Source organism: Calliphora vicina, chromosome 4 (genome assembly GCF_958450345.1).
Source record: "Calliphora vicina chromosome 4, idCalVici1.1, whole genome shotgun sequence".
NCBI classification, from domain to species: Eukaryota; Metazoa; Arthropoda; class Insecta; order Diptera; family Calliphoridae; genus Calliphora; species Calliphora vicina.
The window spans coordinates 65,840,308-65,862,769 of NC_088783.1; the positions used below are offsets into that span (position 1 = coordinate 65,840,308).

At 35.4% G+C, this 22,462-nt stretch overlaps 1 protein-coding gene across 1 annotated transcript in view; it reads left to right on the forward strand.

Moving 5' to 3' along the window:
- Window positions 1–20,433, forward strand: part of LOC135957467 (otoferlin-like) — a 171,905-nt gene extending 151,472 nt beyond the window's left edge. Inside the window, exons 10-24 of the mRNA XM_065508216.1 lie at window positions 942–1,026; window positions 4,893–5,049; window positions 5,105–5,387; window positions 5,442–6,125; window positions 10,194–10,391; window positions 10,452–10,568; window positions 10,627–10,980; window positions 11,037–12,094; window positions 12,166–12,535; window positions 12,602–13,146; window positions 13,215–13,461; window positions 17,626–17,876; window positions 17,948–18,186; window positions 18,249–18,525; window positions 20,223–20,433. Coding sequence (XP_065364288.1) covers window positions 942–1,026; window positions 4,893–5,049; window positions 5,105–5,387; window positions 5,442–6,125; window positions 10,194–10,391; window positions 10,452–10,568; window positions 10,627–10,980; window positions 11,037–12,094; window positions 12,166–12,535; window positions 12,602–13,146; window positions 13,215–13,461; window positions 17,626–17,876; window positions 17,948–18,186; window positions 18,249–18,525; window positions 20,223–20,403 — 5,046 coding nt within the window. The 3' untranslated portion in view covers window positions 20,404–20,433. The remainder of the gene's footprint in view (window positions 1–941; window positions 1,027–4,892; window positions 5,050–5,104; window positions 5,388–5,441; window positions 6,126–10,193; window positions 10,392–10,451; window positions 10,569–10,626; window positions 10,981–11,036; window positions 12,095–12,165; window positions 12,536–12,601; window positions 13,147–13,214; window positions 13,462–17,625; window positions 17,877–17,947; window positions 18,187–18,248; window positions 18,526–20,222) is intronic.
- The last annotated feature ends 2,029 nt before the right edge of the window (window positions 20,434–22,462 follow it).

The window sequence follows — 22,462 nt, forward strand, 5'->3', positions numbered from 1 at the left end:
TAGGTAGGATATTTTTTTTTAACAGCTAACAGTTTCATTCCTTATAAGATCAATCGCCATTCTTGGAACCCGGTCTAGCAGCTCTAGACTTTACCTTTCAGCTCCGGCTCATATGTTTGAATTATATTCCATATTTGGACGAATGAAGCTAGTATATATACGAAGAAGGTCGGAAGGTGAGAAATATGTCCGAGACCGTCTCAAGGAACCCAAGCACCTAAAAGTTTCCTTTGCAACATCGAATATATGCACTGTTTATCTGAAACTGCAACAGTTTCGTTACCCATACGAGAAATTGATTGTCGTTAAATTTCGTGATGTTTGCGTGTCAATCGGCAACACCGAGTTTTGAATGTATTGAGATTTACTAGGTTCAATTCACCTCATCTATAGATTGTTTTAAGGTCACGACTTATCAAGTCATTCATATTCATTATTGAGAGTTTGATTTTTAATATAATACTCTGTAATAGGAACGCAAAAAAACTTACGTTGAATACTCAATTACATTTAAAGTTAATTTTAAAATATGTAAAAGAAAATCCTCCCAAGAAAAGAAAATAAAACAAAACAGGAATGTTTTTTTTTACCTCTCACACATAAAACTCGCAACAATATAGCCTAGAATTTATAAGATTATTTTTCTTGTTTTCATGTAAAAATTATTTTTAAGAATGACTTGACTTTTTAATTTTGTTAATAAAAAAAAATATTTTTGGTTTTCTTGTCCTTTCTTTTTATGCTCTCTTTTCCTATACTCTCTTTCAATTTCTTAATTATCTAACTTCCTCCAAAAATATTGATATATTTAAAAATTGATGTCTTGTGAAAAAAATTTAAAAAAAACTTGGTGAATTTCCTACACTACCCTAAAACACCAACTGTCAATTATTGTGTCAAAAATTGTTGTTAACTTGTTGCTTGGACAATATTTAAAAAAGGTTTTACAAAGTCGTAGTGTTTTTAGTCGTAATAAATTGATTGGCAACTTTAAATTGGATGTAGCGACAGTGTGGCATCAAAAAGGTAAAACAGAAAATCTGCTAAGAACATTCACTTAGAATCATGTACATACAAGTTCACATTAAATACACTTAAGGCAATTTTCAATATTTTACAATCATATTTCAATACACAAGCACAACTAAATATCTAATCTTTGCACGAGAGTTGTGTGATAAGGTATTTGAGTTTAAAAACTAAACAGTCATCTATACAATGGGGAACAATAGCTGGCAATGAATGGCTATGGCTTATTTAAAATCATCAATATTATATAAAAATATAAAAATTAACATGTTTTTGTTATTAATGTTCCATATTCTATTTACGCCGACTACTGATTTATAAGATCCAATCACTCGCCTTAATATTCCAAGTGTCTTTGGAAGTCAGAACATGTTAGAAGTCCGACGCCATTCGGAATCGTTGATTGTCAGCGACTGCATAAGCAGCTGATTACTTATCACACAACTTTAGTACAACGACTTTATAAACAAAAATAATTTAAAATGCATAATTAAACGCAACTAGCAACGATTAAAACCAAACGAACCATACATTTTATACTTTAAACTCCTCCCTTAAAAACGAGAGGAATAACACAGGTCAACAGCAAAAAAAAGGCTTCACTAACCACTATATAGATTTGATGCATCATGGTTACCGAAGAACAAAAATGTTAAAGATTTTTATACCCTACACCACCATAGTGGGGAGGGTATAATGCATTTGTGCAGATGTTTGTTACGCCCAAAAATATTAGTCTAACACCCACCTTAAAGTATACCGATCGACTTAGAATCACTTTCCGAGTCGACTAAACGATGTCCGTCCGTCCGACTGGCTGGTCGGCTGGCTGGCTGTCCATGTAAACCTTGTGCGCAGAGTACAGGTCGCAAGTTTGAAGATATTTCGATCAAATTTGTTACATATTATTTTTTCGGCCCAAGGACAAAGCCTATTGAAACTGGCTGAAATCGGTCCATTATTTCATCTAGACCCCCATACAAATGTCCTTCCGAAATTGGACTTTATCGGTCATAAATGTTTAATTTATATATGTATCTCCAAAAATTCCGCTCCAAATAAGTTTTATATATACAAAATTCATGTCACCAAATTTTGTTACGATCGGCCCATATCGACCCGCTTCCGAAAATCACTTTAACGTGCATAAATCGCTTAAAAATTTTGGTATACAAACAAAATTCAACATAGCTACCTTTTATATATTGTTACGATATTGTACTTGAAATCAAATATAACGATTTTAACGGCTGATTTAAAAGTAGCATAGTGCTTTCAAATAACAGTGCTGTAAAACTGTAACATATCTGTGGGCATTATTAAATAAAAGCTTTCAGTTGATTTGATCGTAAGTTGGCAACGCTGTATTCGATTTCGAATATTCAGTTAAAGAACATTGTAGAAAGTACACCACAGATGGCGTATGTATTGGAAACCTCTGGACAGTTAAAGAGTGCGGATGGCAGTGTTATAAATAGTAGCAGAGGTTGCAGTCGTTAGTGAGTTTATCAGAGACGCTTTTCGAATAAACATCATCTGAGTGCCTTAAAGTGTGTTGTGTTTTTCAAGTAAATTCGTGTACATTATAAATTGTGTTTGTAATTCTGAGAATTTATAAACCTGTATAAAAAACATTTAGTGGCTATTTAATTCTGTGGTTGTTGTAAATAAAGAGTTGTTACAATTTTTAAACTACTAAACGGCTTTTATTTGCAATCAAAAGTATCCGGTTTATTTAAAGGAAATAAACCAGCGTTTTGAAAAGGTTAAAACGTAACAATATACATAAATCACACAACCTAATTTCATGCTGATCGGTCCATAATTGGTCATAGCTCCCATATAAAGCCCACTTCTGAAAATCACTCAAAAATATAAATTATTGAAATTTTAAAAGAAAAAGGTTTTTGGTCTTTTACTTAGTGTAGGGTATTATGGTCCGACTTGACCGACCATACTTTCACACTTGTTTCTAAAATTTAGAATTTTTTTAGATGTTTCTCTACATAATTTATGATAACTCAAAAATGGTTACTCCGATATTATTGAAGTAATCAGAAAAGTTCAAATTTGCATAGCCTTCAATCTGTTTATATATTGCGTTTTAATCGCTTCAGTAGTTTCGGAGTTATAATAACAAATTGAAACAAAAAATATATTTTTTATATGAAAATAGCAAATTTTTGTGTTTTAAAAAACTCACGAAAAATCGAAAACGGCAGAAATTGTTCAGGTTTATTACATTATCGCAAACCCACATATAATAGCAACAATGTGATATATTGGTCATAAAAATCCATTGATTCTTTTCGAATTTATTAAGACTTAAGTGAATTCCCTTATTTTCACAAAATTTTACTTTTTTGTTTGATATATATAAAATTGAGTAGTTAAAGTTCTTCTTCCTATTGATTGAATTTCGAAAACATTTTCCCCATGCCATGTACAAATTTTCACATATATATTGCTTTTAAAGTGGCTCAGTAGTTTCGGAGTTATAATAACAAATTGAAGCAAAAAATATATTTTTTATGTGAAAATATAAAATTTTTTTGTTTTAAAAAACTCATGAAAAATCGAAAACGGCAGAAATAGTTTAAATTTGTTACTTTATCGTAAAGCCACATGTAATAGGAACAAAATGAGATATCGATCATAAAAATCGATGGATTATTTTCGAATTTATTCACAATTAAGTGAATTCGCTCATTTTCACAAAATTGTATGTGCGTACTAGCGTGTACTTTGAGTGTAAATTTTACATGTGTTTTGTTATTGTAACAAACATTTTAACAAAAACAAAATACAGGCAAATCTCGGTATAACGAATCTCACTTTAATGAAAATCCGATTTAACGCACGGCCAAATTCGTAACATTGACTACCTTATATAACGAACATTTCAAAAATTTTATGCTCGATATAACGAATGGTGAGAAAAAACAAACAAAATCAAACAAACGACCAAATTTTTAACATTGACAATCTTATATAGCGATCATTTCGAAAAATGTACGCTCTATTGAGCGTACGAACAGAAAGTATAAAAAACAAAAGTAGTAAAAAATGTAAAAATAAGAAAATAAGTCGTTACAGTACTGTTTTCAATGGTTACTATCTTTAATAATAGATGCTGTAATTTATATAGTGGTTTTAATTGCTTGTTTCACAATATCGAATGAAACATTTCGTTCGCATTCGAAGCGAAAGAAAACTGATTCGTTGACATAAACATGGAGTTAGGGAATCCAAAATCAGCTTTCTTTCGTTTAGAATGCGAACGAAATCTTTCATTCGATATTGTGAAACAGAATATAATTGTGCAAGTGTTCACCTGAATTAAATATGGGAAACCATAGAAGAATTTCATTTAAAGAATAAAGTAAAAAATTTCGGCAAAAGAATGCAATATGGAATAACAAAGTTCTTAACATCTAAAAAAGAATGTTAGAAAAAAATTCTCCATAGAATTTAAAATTTGTACCATATTTTTACTACTGGAACCACAATACATCAAAATTGTGTAGTGGTTTAAAAAGCCTTTAAAAATGTTTCGATTATGTTGCCCTGTGTTATTAGACATTATTACTTTTTCAAACAAAAAGTAATTGCTAAAAGCATTTCAAATTATTTAAAAGCCTTCTAGTAGATGTTTTTGAATCTTCACTGTATGTAGCCCTACAATTTCACCTCCTCTCACCTTATCTTCTTATTCATTTAAACTAAAAAAACTAAATCTTCTTTAGCATTTTTTTTCCTCTGGCATGTTTTTATATTAATAAAGCATGCAAATATGTATATTTCGTTGTTAAATTAATTAAGCTAAAATAATGAATGAAATTTTCTCCCCCCCATGAAAACAGATCATCAATTTTATCATAAATGGGCCTTATTAACGGATCCCGATGATTTCTATAGTGGACCCAAGGGTTATTTAAAATGTGATATTGGTATCATTGGCAAAGGTGATACCGTTAAAGTGCCACAGAAATCTGAAAAAGATCCAGATGACATCGAAGCGTAAGTGGTTTTCTAACTCTAACAATACTCAAATATAATTTATATACATTATTAGAAATCTCTTATTGCCGGATGGTGTACCCATTGAAAGACAACGAGCTAAATTTATAGTGAAAATCTATAGAGCAGATGGTTTGCCCCGCATGAATTCCTCACTAATGGCCAATGTTAAGAAAGCTTTAACCGGAGAATCTAAGGACTTGGTTAGTCCTTATGTCCAAGTCTCTTTTGCCGGGCTAACGGGCAAAACAACTGTAAAGAAAAATGCCTATGCTCCGGTATGGAATGAACAATTGGTGTTTACCGAAATGTTTCCTCCATTGTGTCAAAGAATTAAGGTAGGTTTTTTTTCAATTGCTAACCAACATATTTCTCACTCTTGTTTATTTTAGATCCAACTAAGAGATGCCGATCCCATGAAACCCTCCATTATAGGCACTCACTATATAGATTTGAAACAAACCTCCAATGATGGCGAAAAGGGTTTTCTGCCCACTTTTGGTCCCTCATTTATACATCTCTATGGTTCTACCCGTGATTATACTCTATTAGATCAACATTCCAATTTAAATACTGGCCTGGGAGAGGGTGTTAGCTATAGAGCCCGCTTACTCATAGCCATACGTACTGAAATCACCGATAACATCGAAATAACCACCGAAAAAAATGTCGAACTTGAACCCACCCAACTGATATCCGAATCATCTTATTCGCGCAATGAAGAATTCTTTTTGTTCGGTTCCATTGTGGAGGCCTCTATGATCGATAAGAAAATCAGCGATAAAACCGTATTCTTTGAGTTAAGTTTGGGTAATGCTGGCAATTCTTTGGATGGTCATAATGAAAGTTTTGCCACTGCCTTGGATGATGGTGAAGATGGTTGTGTATTGGAGACAGTGGATACGACTTCGTTTAGCAGTACTACAAATGCTTGCAAACCCATATCACACGATAAGAATCATTACTATCTGCCGTATTGGGATTATAAGCCGTGTATGGATGTTAGATGTACTTTGCCGGATCTGAGGAGACGAATGTATAACAGTAATATGTTGTCGAAGATGGCGGAGAAATTTGTGAGTATATCAGTGATATTATAGTAAAATTTATGTTTTTCGAATTGTAAAGGAGATTTATTAAAGTTATCGGATGAGTATGATCAATTAACTAAGTTTAAATGCTCAATTTATTTCAATAGTTCATTGATAATTTCTAGAAACTCTGTTTATTGCAGTTGCTACTGCGGAAGCCCTAATAAATCAAATATCAGAAAACTTCTTATGTATAACAAGTGTTTTTCAAGCTTCAAATTCAAAATCTAAGTTAACCTTCAATTGACTCAATAGTAAATGCAATAATTGCACCACCATACCATGTGGATTTGCGTTGAAACCGTGAAATGCATAATATTCTCCTTGGAGGATTTTTTTGTTAAAAATAATTTGACTCTGATTTTGTCATTCCATTAGTAACAAACCGAAATATTGGTCGTAGAACCGAAAAGTAAATATATTATAGGTTTAGGTTTAGAAGGGTGTACACTAAGTGTACTTCCACCCAGAGACCTTGAGGTCCATTGTGATTCCCTTCGATAGAGATAGATAAAGATAAAGATGATAGCATTAGAATAAGCAAAAAAGAAGTCCAAAATTCCGTCTGATAAAAAGAAGAAGAAAGAAAGGAAAGATTAGTCTTTTTACGGATTTGGACCTGCCGTAGAACGTCCCTTAAATAGCCACTCTATTCCCTTAATGAAACCTAGTATGTTGCTTAGTTTGCAGCCAGCAACATTACCAAGTTCATCCAGAAATCTATTTCCTAGCCATTTAAGTCTGTGACCCTGTAGCATAGGGCAGTTGCACATAATGTGCTCTACTGTCTCTATCTCCTCTGCGTCCCCACATACTCTACAGAAGTCCTGTGTGTCAGTATCCCATTTTCCCTTAAAGGCTCCAATTGAGCAATGACCGGTTATCACTCCTACTAGAATCCTGAGATTGTACCTATCCAACTCTAACAGTGTCCCAGTCGCGTTCGCATTCAGTCTTGGCCATAAGGCCCTGGACACTTTGCAATCTGTTCTACTGCACCAGGATCGATTCGTGCAGTCCCGGAATCTTTCGTAGATTACCCTGTAAAAAAATATATTATGGGTCCTTATAAAATTCTTAGACATTCTAGCTATGTCCGCCCGTCGATAGGGCCTCAAGTGAAGGACGTAGGGGGATGAAATTGTTCACAAATATTCTATGTTGATCTCTTCATCATCTTGTCTAAAATGTTTCAGTTGTCTACAATATTCATGATTAAAATAAGAATAAGCCATAAAAGCCTTGTAAAATAGGTTTTGAAGTATCTTGCCAAAAGATCCACTAGTAGTCAGTCGAACTTATCGAGTTATCGGAGTAACATATTCATGAGGCACTTGATAGATCACTTAAATTTAAACAATATACGATGGTAGATCTCCTAGACATAGATGAAGCCTTCAACAACGTAACAACTATTGCAATTCAACAGGCTCTAGAGGATTTTGGTGTAGGAATATACATCCATACATCAGTGACTGGATTGTATTAATGTTTAAATCGAGAGTTATCAACACAAGTCTTGTGAACAGCAAGGAGTCAAAATAAATTGAACCTAGAACATACCAAGATTAACTCTTCTCTACTTCGGCTGATTGTTTTTAACTCGTTTGGACAATAAGGGAATTAAAGTTTTTGCTTATGCATATTGATGGTTTCATGATTTTTTCGGGATGTGGTTAGCGATATCTCAACCAATGCATTGGAAATGCTCGAAACTGGGCCGCAGATAGTGACTGGGAGTTAGCCCAAACAATAGAGAGCTGGTACTGTAGTAGTTTATCTTCAATAAACTATGTTAAGGAGACTGTGAACTTTCCCTAGCAGACTGAGCCAGAAAGATATCTAGGTATGGTTTTGGACTCTAAATGATCATGGAATGTTAACATGCAATATAGAGCTACTGTTGCTTACTATCCCTATAGTATTTTTGGATCACACAGGGACACTATGTTCCACCTAACTCCAATGAAACTTCATTTAATGATTACATCCATTAAGATCAGCTGTTTCTGAATGGTGAATATCATGGACATATCGACGTGGCACGTGAAATACTTAAGTGCTTTATGCAAACTGTCATTTTAATGTGTCTATCTAATACGGTCACACAGTCTAGTTTCCAACACTTCAGATAGATTTTTCAGCATGAAGAGCTGGACATTTGCAGAGAAGATGAAGATCTGTATCCTCCATCCCATGGTCGCGGTAACAGTGATACAAACTCTTGAAAGGAATGCCAATTCTATAATGATCCCTCAGTGGCAGCTTCCTCGAAGAATATTAAGCATAGATACCATAGTGATCGCCACTCTATAGATTGTACTATAATAACACGTTGTCTGTTTATGTGGTCGATGGTGAACTTATGGGGTCTAAATCCAGCTTGTTCCTGCCTTGAAGGTGGTGTTACCCTGTCAGAGATTCTTTTTGCGATAATCTGGGCTATTACCTTATCAATTACGCATAGCAGGGTAATGCCGCGACAGTTATTAGTGTATATGGGATCGCCCTTTTTTTGGTATATTTCTTATCACGCCCTCGGTCAACTCGTTATCAAGATTTTCGCTCTCCCAGAATGTGTGAGTCTGACTTCAAGAGCTCAGCAGAGATTCCGTCAACACCTAGGGATTTGTTTCCTTTGATACTGCTAATTGAATGCGCTATCTTCTCCATGGTGTGACATGGAGAATGAATGAATTATCCACGTGAGATTCACATAAGCATTTATTTCGTACGCACTCAAATCTGTTGCTCTTTGCGATGACGTATAACCATTCGAGAGTTTCCTTAGAGATCTATACATGTCACTGGATGGATATCTGCTAAGATTTGTGCGTGTTTGCTGATTTCGTCCAGCCATCTCCTTTTATCGCTGTGAGCACTACGTTTCACTTCTCTATTGAACTCGTTGTAACATGTCTGCGAGAGTAGTTTAACACTACGAGTTCGAGCTCTAATGAGATCAGATTTTCCATAATTCGATTGCCCACCAGGTTTCATCGGAGATCCAATCCTTTCGCACATGTTCCTTATGACCAATAATACGAGTAGAAGGTTGCATAAATATAGACTTCACCCATTTCCATTCCTTTAGCTCATCGTCTTGGCAAGATCCAAAAGCATTTCTCAAGGCTCCGGAATATGCAGTGGCAAAGTTTCTATCCTGAACAATTGTATTTAAAAATCATACTATTTGTTTTTGTGACGATCAGTCCATAAATGGCCCTAACTCCCATATAAGATCCACTTCCGAGAATAACTGTAACAATTATAAAACTATTGTAAATATTGTCATTAAAACGAAATTGAACCAAAACTGATCCCAAAAGACTACATCATTTAGATCATAGAACCGTTAGGTTATACTAGAGCAACGTGTGTTTTGATGCAACGTGTCTTTTGTTTGTCTAGCTCTTAAATTTCCCTCTGGATGCAATTAAAATTTCTTGCATATTCAAAAGATATTGATGTAAATTTCTTAGTCTAGATCATCTGATAGTACTTTTTATTTTGTTTGCTTTTGTACTGAAAGAAATGCTTAATGAAGAATGCGAGAAAGATTATTGGTTTGTTTATTGGAATTGCTTGACTTTTCGATTGTCTATGTGCAGTATTTCCCTTAGAATCATACAACCACAACTTAAGATAGTTTATTAGCGCCTTTTAAATGGTTAATGTCTTTACATGATCGTCTTGATTAAATTAATACTTGCTCATAAGAAGCGTTGTCAGAAGATCGGTTTCAAACCGAAGACCGAAGATATCCTAGATCAGAGGAACTACTTATAGACTTAGTTTGGTCTTAAACTACCAAAAAATAAAAAAAAATAATTAATTTAAATTTAAATAATGATATGTACTAATAATTTTTTTAATTAAACAGATGTATTCCAATAATTCAAAAGATCTGTGAAGATAAAAACAAACTGTTTTTATTTATCTTTAGAAAAATCAGAGTATTAAAATTCTGTAGTCTTCAATCGAAGGATAATTCCATTATCTTATCTCCAGATTACCTTAATCTGTCTACTATTAATTAATTTTTCTATCTAGGAGGATGGCCTAAATGAAACCAAACGCCTAATTGAGGATGAAGATGCCAAAGCTGAGGTGCGTCTACGATCAATTCTAGAAGATTTAGCATCTGCCTGTCTGCGTTATCAAACGATAACAAAAACGAATTCCATGAGTGCTGGCAGCGGTAAAACCAAACTAGACAAAGAGCGCATTAAATTGTGTCTAAGAGAAATTGTAAGTGGCCACAAATTTATACAATAATGAAAATTATATAACAATTTTATTATACCACAGGAAAGTTTAGGTAATTTGGCACGAAATCTAAGAGCCTTGGTAACACGCAGCTCCCTTAGTGAACGTTTTAAGCAGGCTCAAGGTTATATGCAAAAATTAAAATTCCTAATAGATGATGTGAGTTTTTCGTTCCAACAGATTCAAGGAAAGTTTCCTAACATATTTTTAATTTTAGCCCCAACATTCTCTACCGGATATATTCTTGTGGATGATAGCGAATGGCAAACGTTATGCTTATCATCGTATGTCGGCCAGAGATTTAATTTATTCACTTACGGATGAAGAATCCGGCATGCATTGTGGCAAGGTGCAAACAATATTCCTACGTTTACCGGGTAAACAATCAACGGGACCAGCAAGTTGGTTTATACAAGCCAAACTCTCCATTTATCTGTGGCTGGGAGTGGTTAATCATAAAGGCCATTTCTTTGATGGTCTACCCATAGGCTATGACTTATCACATGAGTTGAGAAATGCCGAAAGACCCGGAGCCATGGCTCCCAATAATATACACTATTTAGAGAAATCGGTAAGTTAAGCTTTAACTTAATAAAATAAAATCATTTTAAATATTTTATATTGCAGACCTTTCAACTACGAGCCCATATTTATCAGGCACGTTCTTTGATTGGCTCTGATGCCTCTGGCTTAAGTGATCCCTATGCCACAGTTTATATAACCGAATTCGCCAAAACCACCCAAGTCATAGAGGAAACTCTAAGTCCCACCTGGGATGAACTATTGGTGTTTGATGAAATTTTGGTTTATGGCACTAAAGACGAAATTAAGAAAAGTCCTCCCACCATAATCATAGAGATTTACGATCAAGATAAAGTAGGCAAGTCAGAGTTTATAGGACGAGCCATAGCCCAACCCAGAGTCAAGCTAAGAGAAAATCCCTATGTAACACCCACCTTGGAATGGTTTGATATTGTTAGAGGACCCGATAATGCTGGAGAACTATTGGCCGCCTTTGAAATGCTGGAAATTGGTTCCACCGATATGCCCCGCCTGACCGAACCTAAAAATGTTTTGGCCGAAATAAAAAAGGAACGAAATAATGTACCACAACAGAACACCATATTTCCAGTACCCAAAGAAGTTCGTCCAAATCTGGCTAAATTTCGTTTAGAGGTACTATTCTGGGGCCTCAGAGATTTGAAACGAGTACACCTAATGTCAGTAGACAAACCACGTATTGATGTTGAGTGTTCGGGCAAAATTTTAAGTTCGAATATCATACAGAATGCCAAAAAGAATCCTAATTTTCCAAATATGTTAAAGTCCATAGAGTTGGAATTGCCTTTGGAGGAGACCTATGCTCCTCCCATAACCATAAGATGTGTAGATTGTCGCTCGTTTGGTCGTTACACTTTGGTGGGCACTCATCAGATCACTTCCATACATCGTTATCTGTTTAAGCCACCACCGAAAGAGGATATAACCAAGTATAAGACAATTGGTGGTCAGATCATTTTGTCGGCACCCTTAAATGAGGAGAGTCTTCAGAATCTTGTGGATGGTTATGGCATGCAACCGATGTTGGATTCGCTGCAACAGGCCAGCATGAAGGATTTCTATGGCAATCGCAGGTCATCATGTGATCAATTTACTTTGTATGGGGCGGCATGTGTTACGAAAATGTGAGTATTAGGAATAAGAAAATAGGACTCCACAATTCAGTATTGAGACATTTCTATAATCCAAACTCTAGGGTAAAAAAACAAAATTCCAAAAAGAAAACCTCTCGACGTGGCAGCAACAAAGAAAATCAGCTGGTGCAAGAGCAAGATTCCGATGATGAATTGAGCCGTGATTGGTGGACTAAATACTTCTGGTCCTATGAACGTCTCATTGACAATGCCAAAGCTGAGAAGGCTCTCAATCACACAGAAAAATATCTTACACCGCCACCCACACAACTTACACAAAACTCCAATAAATTGGGAGCAAAAGGTGCGAAATTCGTACAAAAGTTAAGTCCCAAAGCTATGACTGGCTTGGGCCGCAATAAGCCCGATTTCAACAATGCAACAAATATAATCAAATCAAAGCCCCTCAATAGCACTACAGCATTATGTCAGGTAAGTGGTCAAACGAATTCGTCTAGACGAATTCGTAGTGTGGCACGTCGTGCTCCTCACTTTCAGATCTATCCCAACGAACTGGAGTCGCAAGCGGAATTCAACAATTTCCGTGAATGGCTGCAGTCATTTGCTTTGTACAGAGGCAAGAAAACAGGAGACTCTACAGAGGATGAAAATCGCACAGTGGGTTTTTTCAAGGGGACCATTAAAGTTTACCGCCTACCACCACCCAAGGGTGTAGATTATCCTATACCCAATTTGCCAGCAAATGAACCCATACATGTGCTCGTCAGAGTTTATATAGTTAAGGCCACCGATTTACATCCCATGGATTTAAATGGCAAAGCTGATCCCTATGTGGTTCTGCATTTGGGTAGTAAACGTATTTCCGATAAAGACAACTACGTTAGCAAACAGCTGAATCCTGTATTTGGTAAATGTTTCGAAATAGAGGTAACTTTTCCCCAGGATTCCATGTTAACAGTGCAGATTTTCGATTGGGATTTGGTGGGCTCTGATGATTTGATTGGTGAGACTCGCATAGATTTGGAGAATCGTTTTTACAGCAAACATCGAGCCACTTGTGGTTTGGCCTTAAGATATGAAGAGTAAGTGATTTTTTATATCTTACTTCCTTTTTGCAGTTCTTTTTTAATTTAAATTATTTTATTTTCAGTTGCGGCTACAACCAATGGCGTGATCCCATGAAACCCTCGCAGATTTTATCGAAACTATGCAAAGAAAATAAATTGGATACTCCACATTATTTTCAAGATCGCGTGGCTATTGGCAAGTACTGTATGACCTTCTCCGATGAGGAGGTTATAGCCTGGAATGGTCCCAGTACTTGCCGTAACCGCGATGAACATTTAGCATTAGCTTGCTTACATCGTTGGAGTGAAATACCGAATGTGGGTTGTAAGGTAAGGTCTTCGTGTTGGTATTTACAGCCACAAAAAAAGGTACGAGGATAGTTTGATAATTAACCCCAGATGCCTATTTTAAAGGCATGTTTTTAGGTATGATTTTTTTTGCTTTGTAAACAAAGAATTTTGTAAATTTACGATACCATTCCACTTTGTGTACAAAGTTTTTTTTTGTTTTTGTTAGGAAATTTAATAATAGTATGTCTGATACTTTATAGAAAACTCGAATGATTATAAGTTAATGGTAATGTCTGTTAACTGTTTTCTGTTCTTATTCGCAAAAAAAAAACCTGATACCATCTCTAGTCGCCCTGCGTTCCCACCATTAACTTCATTGTCACTAATATTTCAGGTCCTACAATAGTCAACGATTGGCCTTGTGCTTAGCAAAGATAAGACGAAACGGGAATTTGAGCCGTTTGAATTCAAATGGTAAGTCGTTGAAAATCATCGGTATCGTTGAATCACCGATGATTGTTGCCTCAAAAAATTGGGAAACATTTTTTTTGGATTTTCGATTGTTCCGTTGCATAATTACGGAGAATCATTATCGGTGATCCAACCCTTCCAATGTGGTGACATTCCGGTTGGTTTCAATGAATTCAAAAATTCAGTAGGATAATTCACTACTTTACTGTGTCAATCGATTTGCATATCATTTTTTCAATTGAATTTGCTCATTGAGCTTGTTGACACCATAATTTGTTGGTGCCAAAATTGCATGTTCACACAGCCAATCTGAATTTTTGTAGTTAGTAGTAAGACTTGAAAATACATTGTCGACAACCGCTTGAATATTCATATGCATTTGGCAGAAGTTCAACGGGAACGAAATCTCATTTGTGGCTGGATCAATTGGAATTTTTCCATTTCTGATGTCCAACAATTGTTTTGAGAATATTTCGGCAGAAGGATCTTGCAGCAAATGCACACGCTTGTTTGCCGATGGCATTCGGCTTCTGTAGCTTCAATTCCAGTGAAATAAATTTGAAGGAACTTCGCATCATCGTAGGAAAGCGGGAGCAATGATCCAATTCTGTGATACGTTTGGCCTTGAACTTTAAAGGTGGGCATGGAACCGACGTTGTTTACGACATTAGTTGCCCCGAAATACTTCATTTGACAATCATGAGTTGTACTTTCGGATATTTTGAAGGGAGTGCTTGGAAATCGGAGTGCCGCCGGAAATATAATTTAGAAGCGGCTCAGATGGCTCAATAACTCAATAACTTTACCATTCGAACAGCACATTCCCGCCAATCAGTACGACCTTGTGATTCTTGTAGTCATCATCCTTATTGTAATGAAATGCCGCTAACTTGAAATCCATTATTTCTCTTGATCAAGCCATTTGGGAGCGATTGGCTTCTGGTCTTTCGATATGCTGTTGGGGTGGCTCTGCCGCTCTCGATGATGATGCACAGCGACTCATTTGCAGAAGTCGTATTACGCGTTCTCTTTCAGTTTATTCAGCCCTAGGTCAAGAGCTTCCTAAATAATTTACAGCTTAATTCTATTCACTTCAGCAGATTTTGCTAGGCTGTTCAACTTACAATTTTTATTTTTATCATTCTTCTAACTTCTGAAGATGAACTTTAACAGAAGCAACAGCGACAAATGTGTGCTGTTAGATGATAGAGTCGCGATTTATTGAGCACCCCGAGAGAGACAAGGCGAAATGAAGTATTATTCGCAAACTACACGATCTTCCAGTCTCGAACACACCAGAACTTTACACGCCAACTGAAGTTGCAGAAGCCATCAATACATCTAAGCCTTCAAAGGCAATAGGAACTGACGGATTTTCCATGCTGATGCTAAAACACCTAGGCGAGCGGGAAGTCGAGTACCTGACAACGGTTTTTAACCTGTCAGTAAGGAGCTTAACAATAGCCGATGTCTGGAAAATGGGTCGAGTGATCCCATCGTTAAAACCTGGGAAAATCGCGAGTGAGGGACATTCGTAGAGGCCGATTTCCCTCCTTGCACTTGTAGACACTCGAAGCTCTTCTCCTCCCCTAGCTGACCTGTCAACTACCAGCAGCTCGTCACCAGCATGGATTCCGTAAGATGCACAGCACCACCACAGCATTACCCGCCATAGTCTCTCAGATCTCACAGGGCTTAAATCAGCAGAGGCCTTGTGAACGGACTATCTTAGTGGCACTTGACCTTTCGAAGGCCTTCGACACTGTCAGTCACGCCACACTGGACATCCTGCAGTCCACATTGCCCAACAACATGAAGAGGTGGATAGTGAATTATCTGAGTGGCAGGCAGTCGTTCGTGGAGTTTAGAGACAAATGCTCAAAACCCCGTAGAGTTAAACAAGGAGTCCCTCAGGGCTGGGTTTTGTCGCAGCTCCTGTTTAACTTCTACCTCTCTAAATACCCAGTGCCCCCACAGGTTGTGGAGGTTATCACCTATGCGGACGACTACACCATCTTGGCGACAGGTCACAACGTTGATGAGCTTTGCGGTGTGGTAAATGGTTATCTCAACGAAATCCACAATTTCTTCACTGCACGTAACCTGCAGCTATCACCAACGAAGTCATCGGCTACACTCTTCACCACCTGGGCGAAGGAGGTAAAACTCAACTTAGACATCATGGTCGACAGTGAACCACCCGAAAATCTTGGGAGTCAGTTTTGTTAGCCTTTTTACCTCCTCAGCACACGCCACTGCAATCACGCATAAAATGCGAAATAGGAACAAGGTCCTCAAGGCACTTGGGGTATGGACAAAGAAACCTTGCTAGCAACCTACAAGACGATTGACCGGTCAGTTAACTATACTACTCCAGTGTGGTCGCCTTCATTGAGTGATACTCAGTGGAGAAATATTCAAAGCTGTCAAAATACAGCCTTAAGGACCGTCACAGGCTGCCTCCAAATTACCTCCGAACACCACCTTCACGAGGAAACTAAAGTTCTACCGGTCAAGGAACATAACGTCATGCTGACGCAACAGTTCCTTCTGGGATATCACCGGAGGAGTCATCCAAACTTCAACATCACACAGTTGGAGTCTCTCCCGAGGCATGTCAGACAGGACCTTAGAAAATACGAGGAGAGCATACAGAGGTATGTGCAGGATCCATTGGATCGTAGCTCATATATGACTGCTTTGAACGACATTCATAGAGACGCGGTAGCAGGATACCGCATGAATCTCGTACCTGGAAGTCGCCCACCACCGATATTACACACCGAGAAGATTCTGCCGCAGAAAACAAGAGTCGTTCTGGCACAACTAAGATCAGGATGGAGCAACAGGCTTCATGTCTTCTGGTCCCGCATAGACCGTGCCGTCATCAACTTATGCCCAGCATGTGGTCAGGGTCCTCATGATACCCTCCACATTTTCAACTGTCCAGTCAGCCCTGCTTCACTACGTCCAGTAAATTTATGGACCCATCCAGCAGAAGTAGCACAATTTCTTGGACTTGATACTGCAGAACACCCAGATTAAATATTGTAAAATTGTTCACGCTGCTACAACAACAATAAATGTGTGTTGGTGTTTTACTGCTTGGCTGTCGCTTTCTGAGACTTTTTAACGATGTCCGTCTGTCCATCTGTTCATGTAAACCTTGTAATCAAACTACAGGTCCGCCATATTGACTATAATTTGATAGAATTTCGCACATAATTCTCATTTATTCCAGTACGAACATAAGGATAGCTCCGATCGTCGAATAATTCATATAAGTGTATCAGGATACAGTTCTTCAGTTTCCAGCGATTCATATAAGGCCTCTCCATGAAATTATCTTTCAACCTTATACGTAGTTTCCAATAAGTGCAGACATAATATTTAACATTGACTATTTTATTTAAAATTTTTACTAATAAAACGTACATACATACATATATAAAATTTTTAGATTAACTATTTTTGTTCTTAGTTTAAGTTAATTATCAAACTACCTTCGTATTTAAATGTTTGTACATGTTTGCATTTTTCTCTCCTCTATTTTTCTTCCTCTATTTTTATAACTATCTTAATAAAAAAAAAACGAGAATTGATGGATGTTTTAAGGCAATTTTTTTCTAAAATTTTTTATCTATTTTTTTAAATGTTCATAACAATATTGTCAAAAATAAAAAAATTATATTTCTGTACTAATTTTTTAATCTACCACACAAATATTTCAAGATTGTTCCGGAGCATATTGAAAGTCGTCCCCTATACAATCCCGATAAACCGGGTATAGAACAGGGTAAAATTGAGATGTGGGTGGATATGTTTCCCATGGATATGCCGCTGCCAGGACCAGCAGTGGATATATCACCTCGGAAACCCAAAGCTTATGAATTGCGCATTATAATATGGAATACAGATGATGTGGTGTTGGAAGATGATGCCTTCTTTACGGGAGAAAAAATGTCCGATATTTATGTTAAGGGGTAAGATTCTGTTTATTTTTTTATGGGTAACTTTATAAATTTTACAACTATAACTATATTTTAATTATTAGATGGCTTAAAGGTCCCCAAGATTGCCAGTCAACCGATATCCATTATCGCTCTTTAACCGGTGAGGGTAATTTCAATTGGCGTTTTATCTATCCCTTTGAATACTTGGCAGCCGAGGAGAGAATAGTGTTGTCCCGAAGAGAATCTTTATTCAGCTGGGATGAGACAGAGGTGAAAATCCCTGCTCGTTTAGAGCTGCAAGTATGGGATGCTGATCATTTTTCGGCAGATGATTTTTTGGGTAGAATTCTCGATATGATAGAGATAGTTTGAGTTTTTCTTTAAACCTTTATTTATTTTCAGGTGCCATTTCCTTTGATTTGAATCGTTTTCCTAGAGGTGCTAAATCTTCCAAATTGTGTACTTTGGATATGCTCAAAACCGATAATGTACCCACTGTAAATATTTTTAAACAAAAACGTGTTAGAGGTTGGTGGCCATTTTATATTAAGAAACAGAATGAAGAGATGGAGCTGACGGGTAAGGTGGAAGCTGAATTCCATTTGTTGACTAAAGAGGAAGCCGAACAAAATCCTGCCGGTCATGGACGCAATGAACCCGATCCATTAGAGAAACCAAAGTGAGTTTTTTTATACATGTATAGCTTAAATTAGAAGTTTAGAAAGTGCAGAAAAAGTAGTATTAAACTGAAAATTGGACAAAATCAACTATTTGTCTAGAATTCAGTTTCTTCAATGTAAGTGTATGACTTCAAAATGTGGGATTTTCAATAGATGAAGTAGCTTTTAAACGCGGTTTATGTTTTTAATTACTTATTCGTCATTTTGTAGGGTACATATCGAAAATGTCGATTTTTTACCAACAAATGGTCATATGCGGAAAGTTTTGCTTTACTTCAGTAATTTGTCGCTGAAGCACACCAATTGTTCACCAAAGCATGAGTTCCATCGGCATCAACGTGCGAGATTTGTCCGGTTCAGAAGTGGTGATTTTGACATGGAAGACAAATATCGCCCAGGGAAGCCAAAAAAGACCAAGAATTGCTCCATGAAGATTGTTGTCAATCCCAACAAAAACTTGCAAAATCATTGGGAGCTACTCTATCAGCAATTTCAAAATGTTTGCAAGCAGCAGAATTCATGGAAAAGCAGGGAAATTGGGTATCATACGAATTGAAGCCCAGAGAGCTTGAATGATTCTTGAACAATATAAAAGAAAATAATTTTTGCACCGAATCATTACTTGCGATGAAAAATTTATCCATTACGATAACTCGAAGCGTAAGAGATCGTATGTGAAGAATGAAGTGTTAAGGAAGTTTTGCCTCACCCAACCCTGCCCCGCCCAACTCCTATTTCTTTCGATCAATGCAGAACGCCCGTAAATCTCAACAAGAGCTTACAAAATCATTGGGAGATACTCAAGCAGCAATTTTAAAATGCTTGTGAGTAGCACGATTCATCCAAAAGCAGGGAAATTGGTATCAAACGAATTCAAGCCGAGAGAGCTTGAAAGACGAAAAGAAAATCATTTTTTCACCGCGTTGAAAGCTGGAACCATTACAATAACCCGAAGCGTATGAGATCGTATGTGAAGACCGGCCAACCAGCCGAATCGACACAAAAGCCAAATATCCATGGCGCTAAGGTATTGTATATAAGGTATTTATTGGGAGCAATAGAGTCATATTATGAGCTACTGAAATCTGACCAGACCATCACAGGGAACCTTGCCGAACACAACTGATTCGTTTGAAGCCAGCATTGGCCTAAAATCGCCCATAATATGCGGCCAGACATGAAACTGTAATATTTCATCATGACAAACCTCGACCACATGATGCAATACCTGTTATAAAGGATTTAGAATAAAGTGGTTGTGAAGCCTCTTCCGACTACAATATGCTTCGATCTCTCTGGGATGCGCTTCACTTTGGAACAACTCTATTCGTTCTTGGCCTCAACAGATGAGTAGTTCTTCTGGATCGGAATTCATATGTTGCCAGAAAGATCGGCAAAGGAAAATACTAAAGGCTAACAATGGCAAATACTTTGAATAAGTTTATATAGAAATGATTCAAAATAAAAGCAAACATTTTTAACAAAATTCCTCATTTTAAGTCATACATCCAATAATATTAAACTGAATTTTGGCTGAAAAATTTGGAGAAAATCAACTATTTGTCAAGAATTAAGTTTCTTCAAAATTAGTTTTTAAATACTGTTCTATTTTATTATAAAAACAAACTACCTTGACTCTTATATCTTAAAATTTGACAAATACAAATAATAATTTCCTCTATTCTCTTATTTGCAGTCGTCCAGATGCCTCCTTTATGTGGTTCGTAAATCCTTTGAAGTCCATACGCTACATTGTCTGGCACAATTACAAATGGGCAATACTGAAGGCGCTACTCCTGTGTGCCATTGCACTATTCTTTGTGCTCTTTGTCTACTCAGTACCTGGTTATTCGGTTAAGAAAATGCTGGGTGCTTAAAAACTCGAATTATAAATAATTTTCCTGAAAAGTTAGTAATTAAATTATGGTAAGGGTTGCAAAATGTTTCATTTATAAAGGAGGTTATACATTAAAAATAAAAGCAAAGCATATACTCAAGACTATTCAAACTTAATTTCATATTGCATACTTTTAGGATGGAAATAAATAATGTTACACAATTTTATTTTCGAATGCCTCGAGATTATTTAAAATCACAAAAGCTATAGTTTTTATACCCTTCACCTTCATGAGAAGGGTATATATAAGTTTGTCATTTCGTTTGTAATTTAAAAAAGTATATATATTCTGGATCCTTATAGATAGCGAAGTCGATTAAGCCATGTCCGTCTGTCTGTCTATCTGTCTGTTGAAATCAATTTTCTGAAGACCCAAATCTTCAATAATTCTGTCAGACATGCTTTCGAGAAGTTTCCTATTTAAAATCAGCAAAAGCGGTCCACAAATCAGCAAAATCGGTCAAAAATCGAGGACCGCCATCCTCGATTTTTGACTTATATCATTAATATAGACAATATGGATATCTAATGATATATATTTCAAAGACCTTTGCAAAGAATTATATAAGACCATAGTAGGTTGGACCTACAATGGGTCAAAATCGGAAAAAAATATTTTTTAAATTTTTTTCAACAAAAAAAAAATTAAAAAACCAAACAATTTTTTTAAAATTTATAAAAAAAAATTTTAATTTAAAAAAAAAATTTTATTTAAAAAATTAAAAAAAAACAATGTTAAAATAATTCGAAAAAAAAATTTTAAAAATTTAAAAAACCACTTTGGAAAAAAAATTTAGTTTACCTAAAAATATTTAAAATTTGTATTTTGAAGTATAATTTGGTGAAGGGTATATAAGATTCGGCACATCCGAATAAAGCTCTCTTACTTGTTCTTTATAGTTTTTGAACCAACATATCATATAATATCTTTATAAATGAAACTGTTTTAAATCCTTAACAAACTAATATCCAATATATTATATTAACAAATAGTTATTAATTAAATCATAAATTACCATGATGGCAAATTTCTACAAGAAGGTTTAATTGAAATAATAAGAAACCAGAGGGTTGTACCTGATTTTGTTGGTAGTTGATATACACATATACATACCATATAAAAGAGATAATTCATATTCTCAACATACATATAAGAAAATTCCTTTGAGTGTTTATTTTTTTAATTTAATATATCTTCTATATAACGTAAGTACCTATTAATAGTTAGTTTACTTCTAAAACAAAGGTTTTCAGGGTACTAGAAAATAGTGATTGGAACAAACAGTGCAAATAATAAATGTGTATAATAAGGGAAAACTTAAAAAATTCTTTCTATGTATAAGAAAACTGATGTAATGCTCAAAACTAATACTAAAAAAATTTACTATTACTTATCTTAAATGATTGATTATTTTTCTAAGATTAAACAAGAATTTGGAAGTTTGGTTCAATACGAAAAAAGCTTATTTGAAGTTTAACCTTTCACCCTAAAGGTTAAAGTCTTTCGATTTTTGGTAAAATATTACTTAGCAAATCTTAAATTATTTCTTTTAATAATAAACTAATTAATGATTAATTTAAGAAATTATTAAAATTAAAAACTCTTCCTTTCTAAAATTAAGTAAAATTATCTAATCTCTAACTTTAACAATAACAAACCTGAAACCCAACAAAAATTAACCTAAACAATGTATATTATAACAATCAATTTATATAGTTGTATTTTTTGAAAAGGGATTTTTTATCCAAAACTAAAATTTTTTTCCAATTTATTAACAATTTAATTTAAAAACTTAAAAAAAAATCATTGTGCCACACCATTTATTGCAAATTGAATGTGTATATTGTAAAGATATGTTGTATAATTGAATCATTTCTAAATAAGTTTCCAAATTGTTAACTAATCTATAAAACTTTGCAAACTATTAGCAAACACAATAACAAATAGAATTACACACCTTAAATAAAAAATAATTTTTGCTCAAAGTTTTTCTTTAAAAAAAAAATTAATTCAAATTTAAACCAAAAAACTTTTCAAT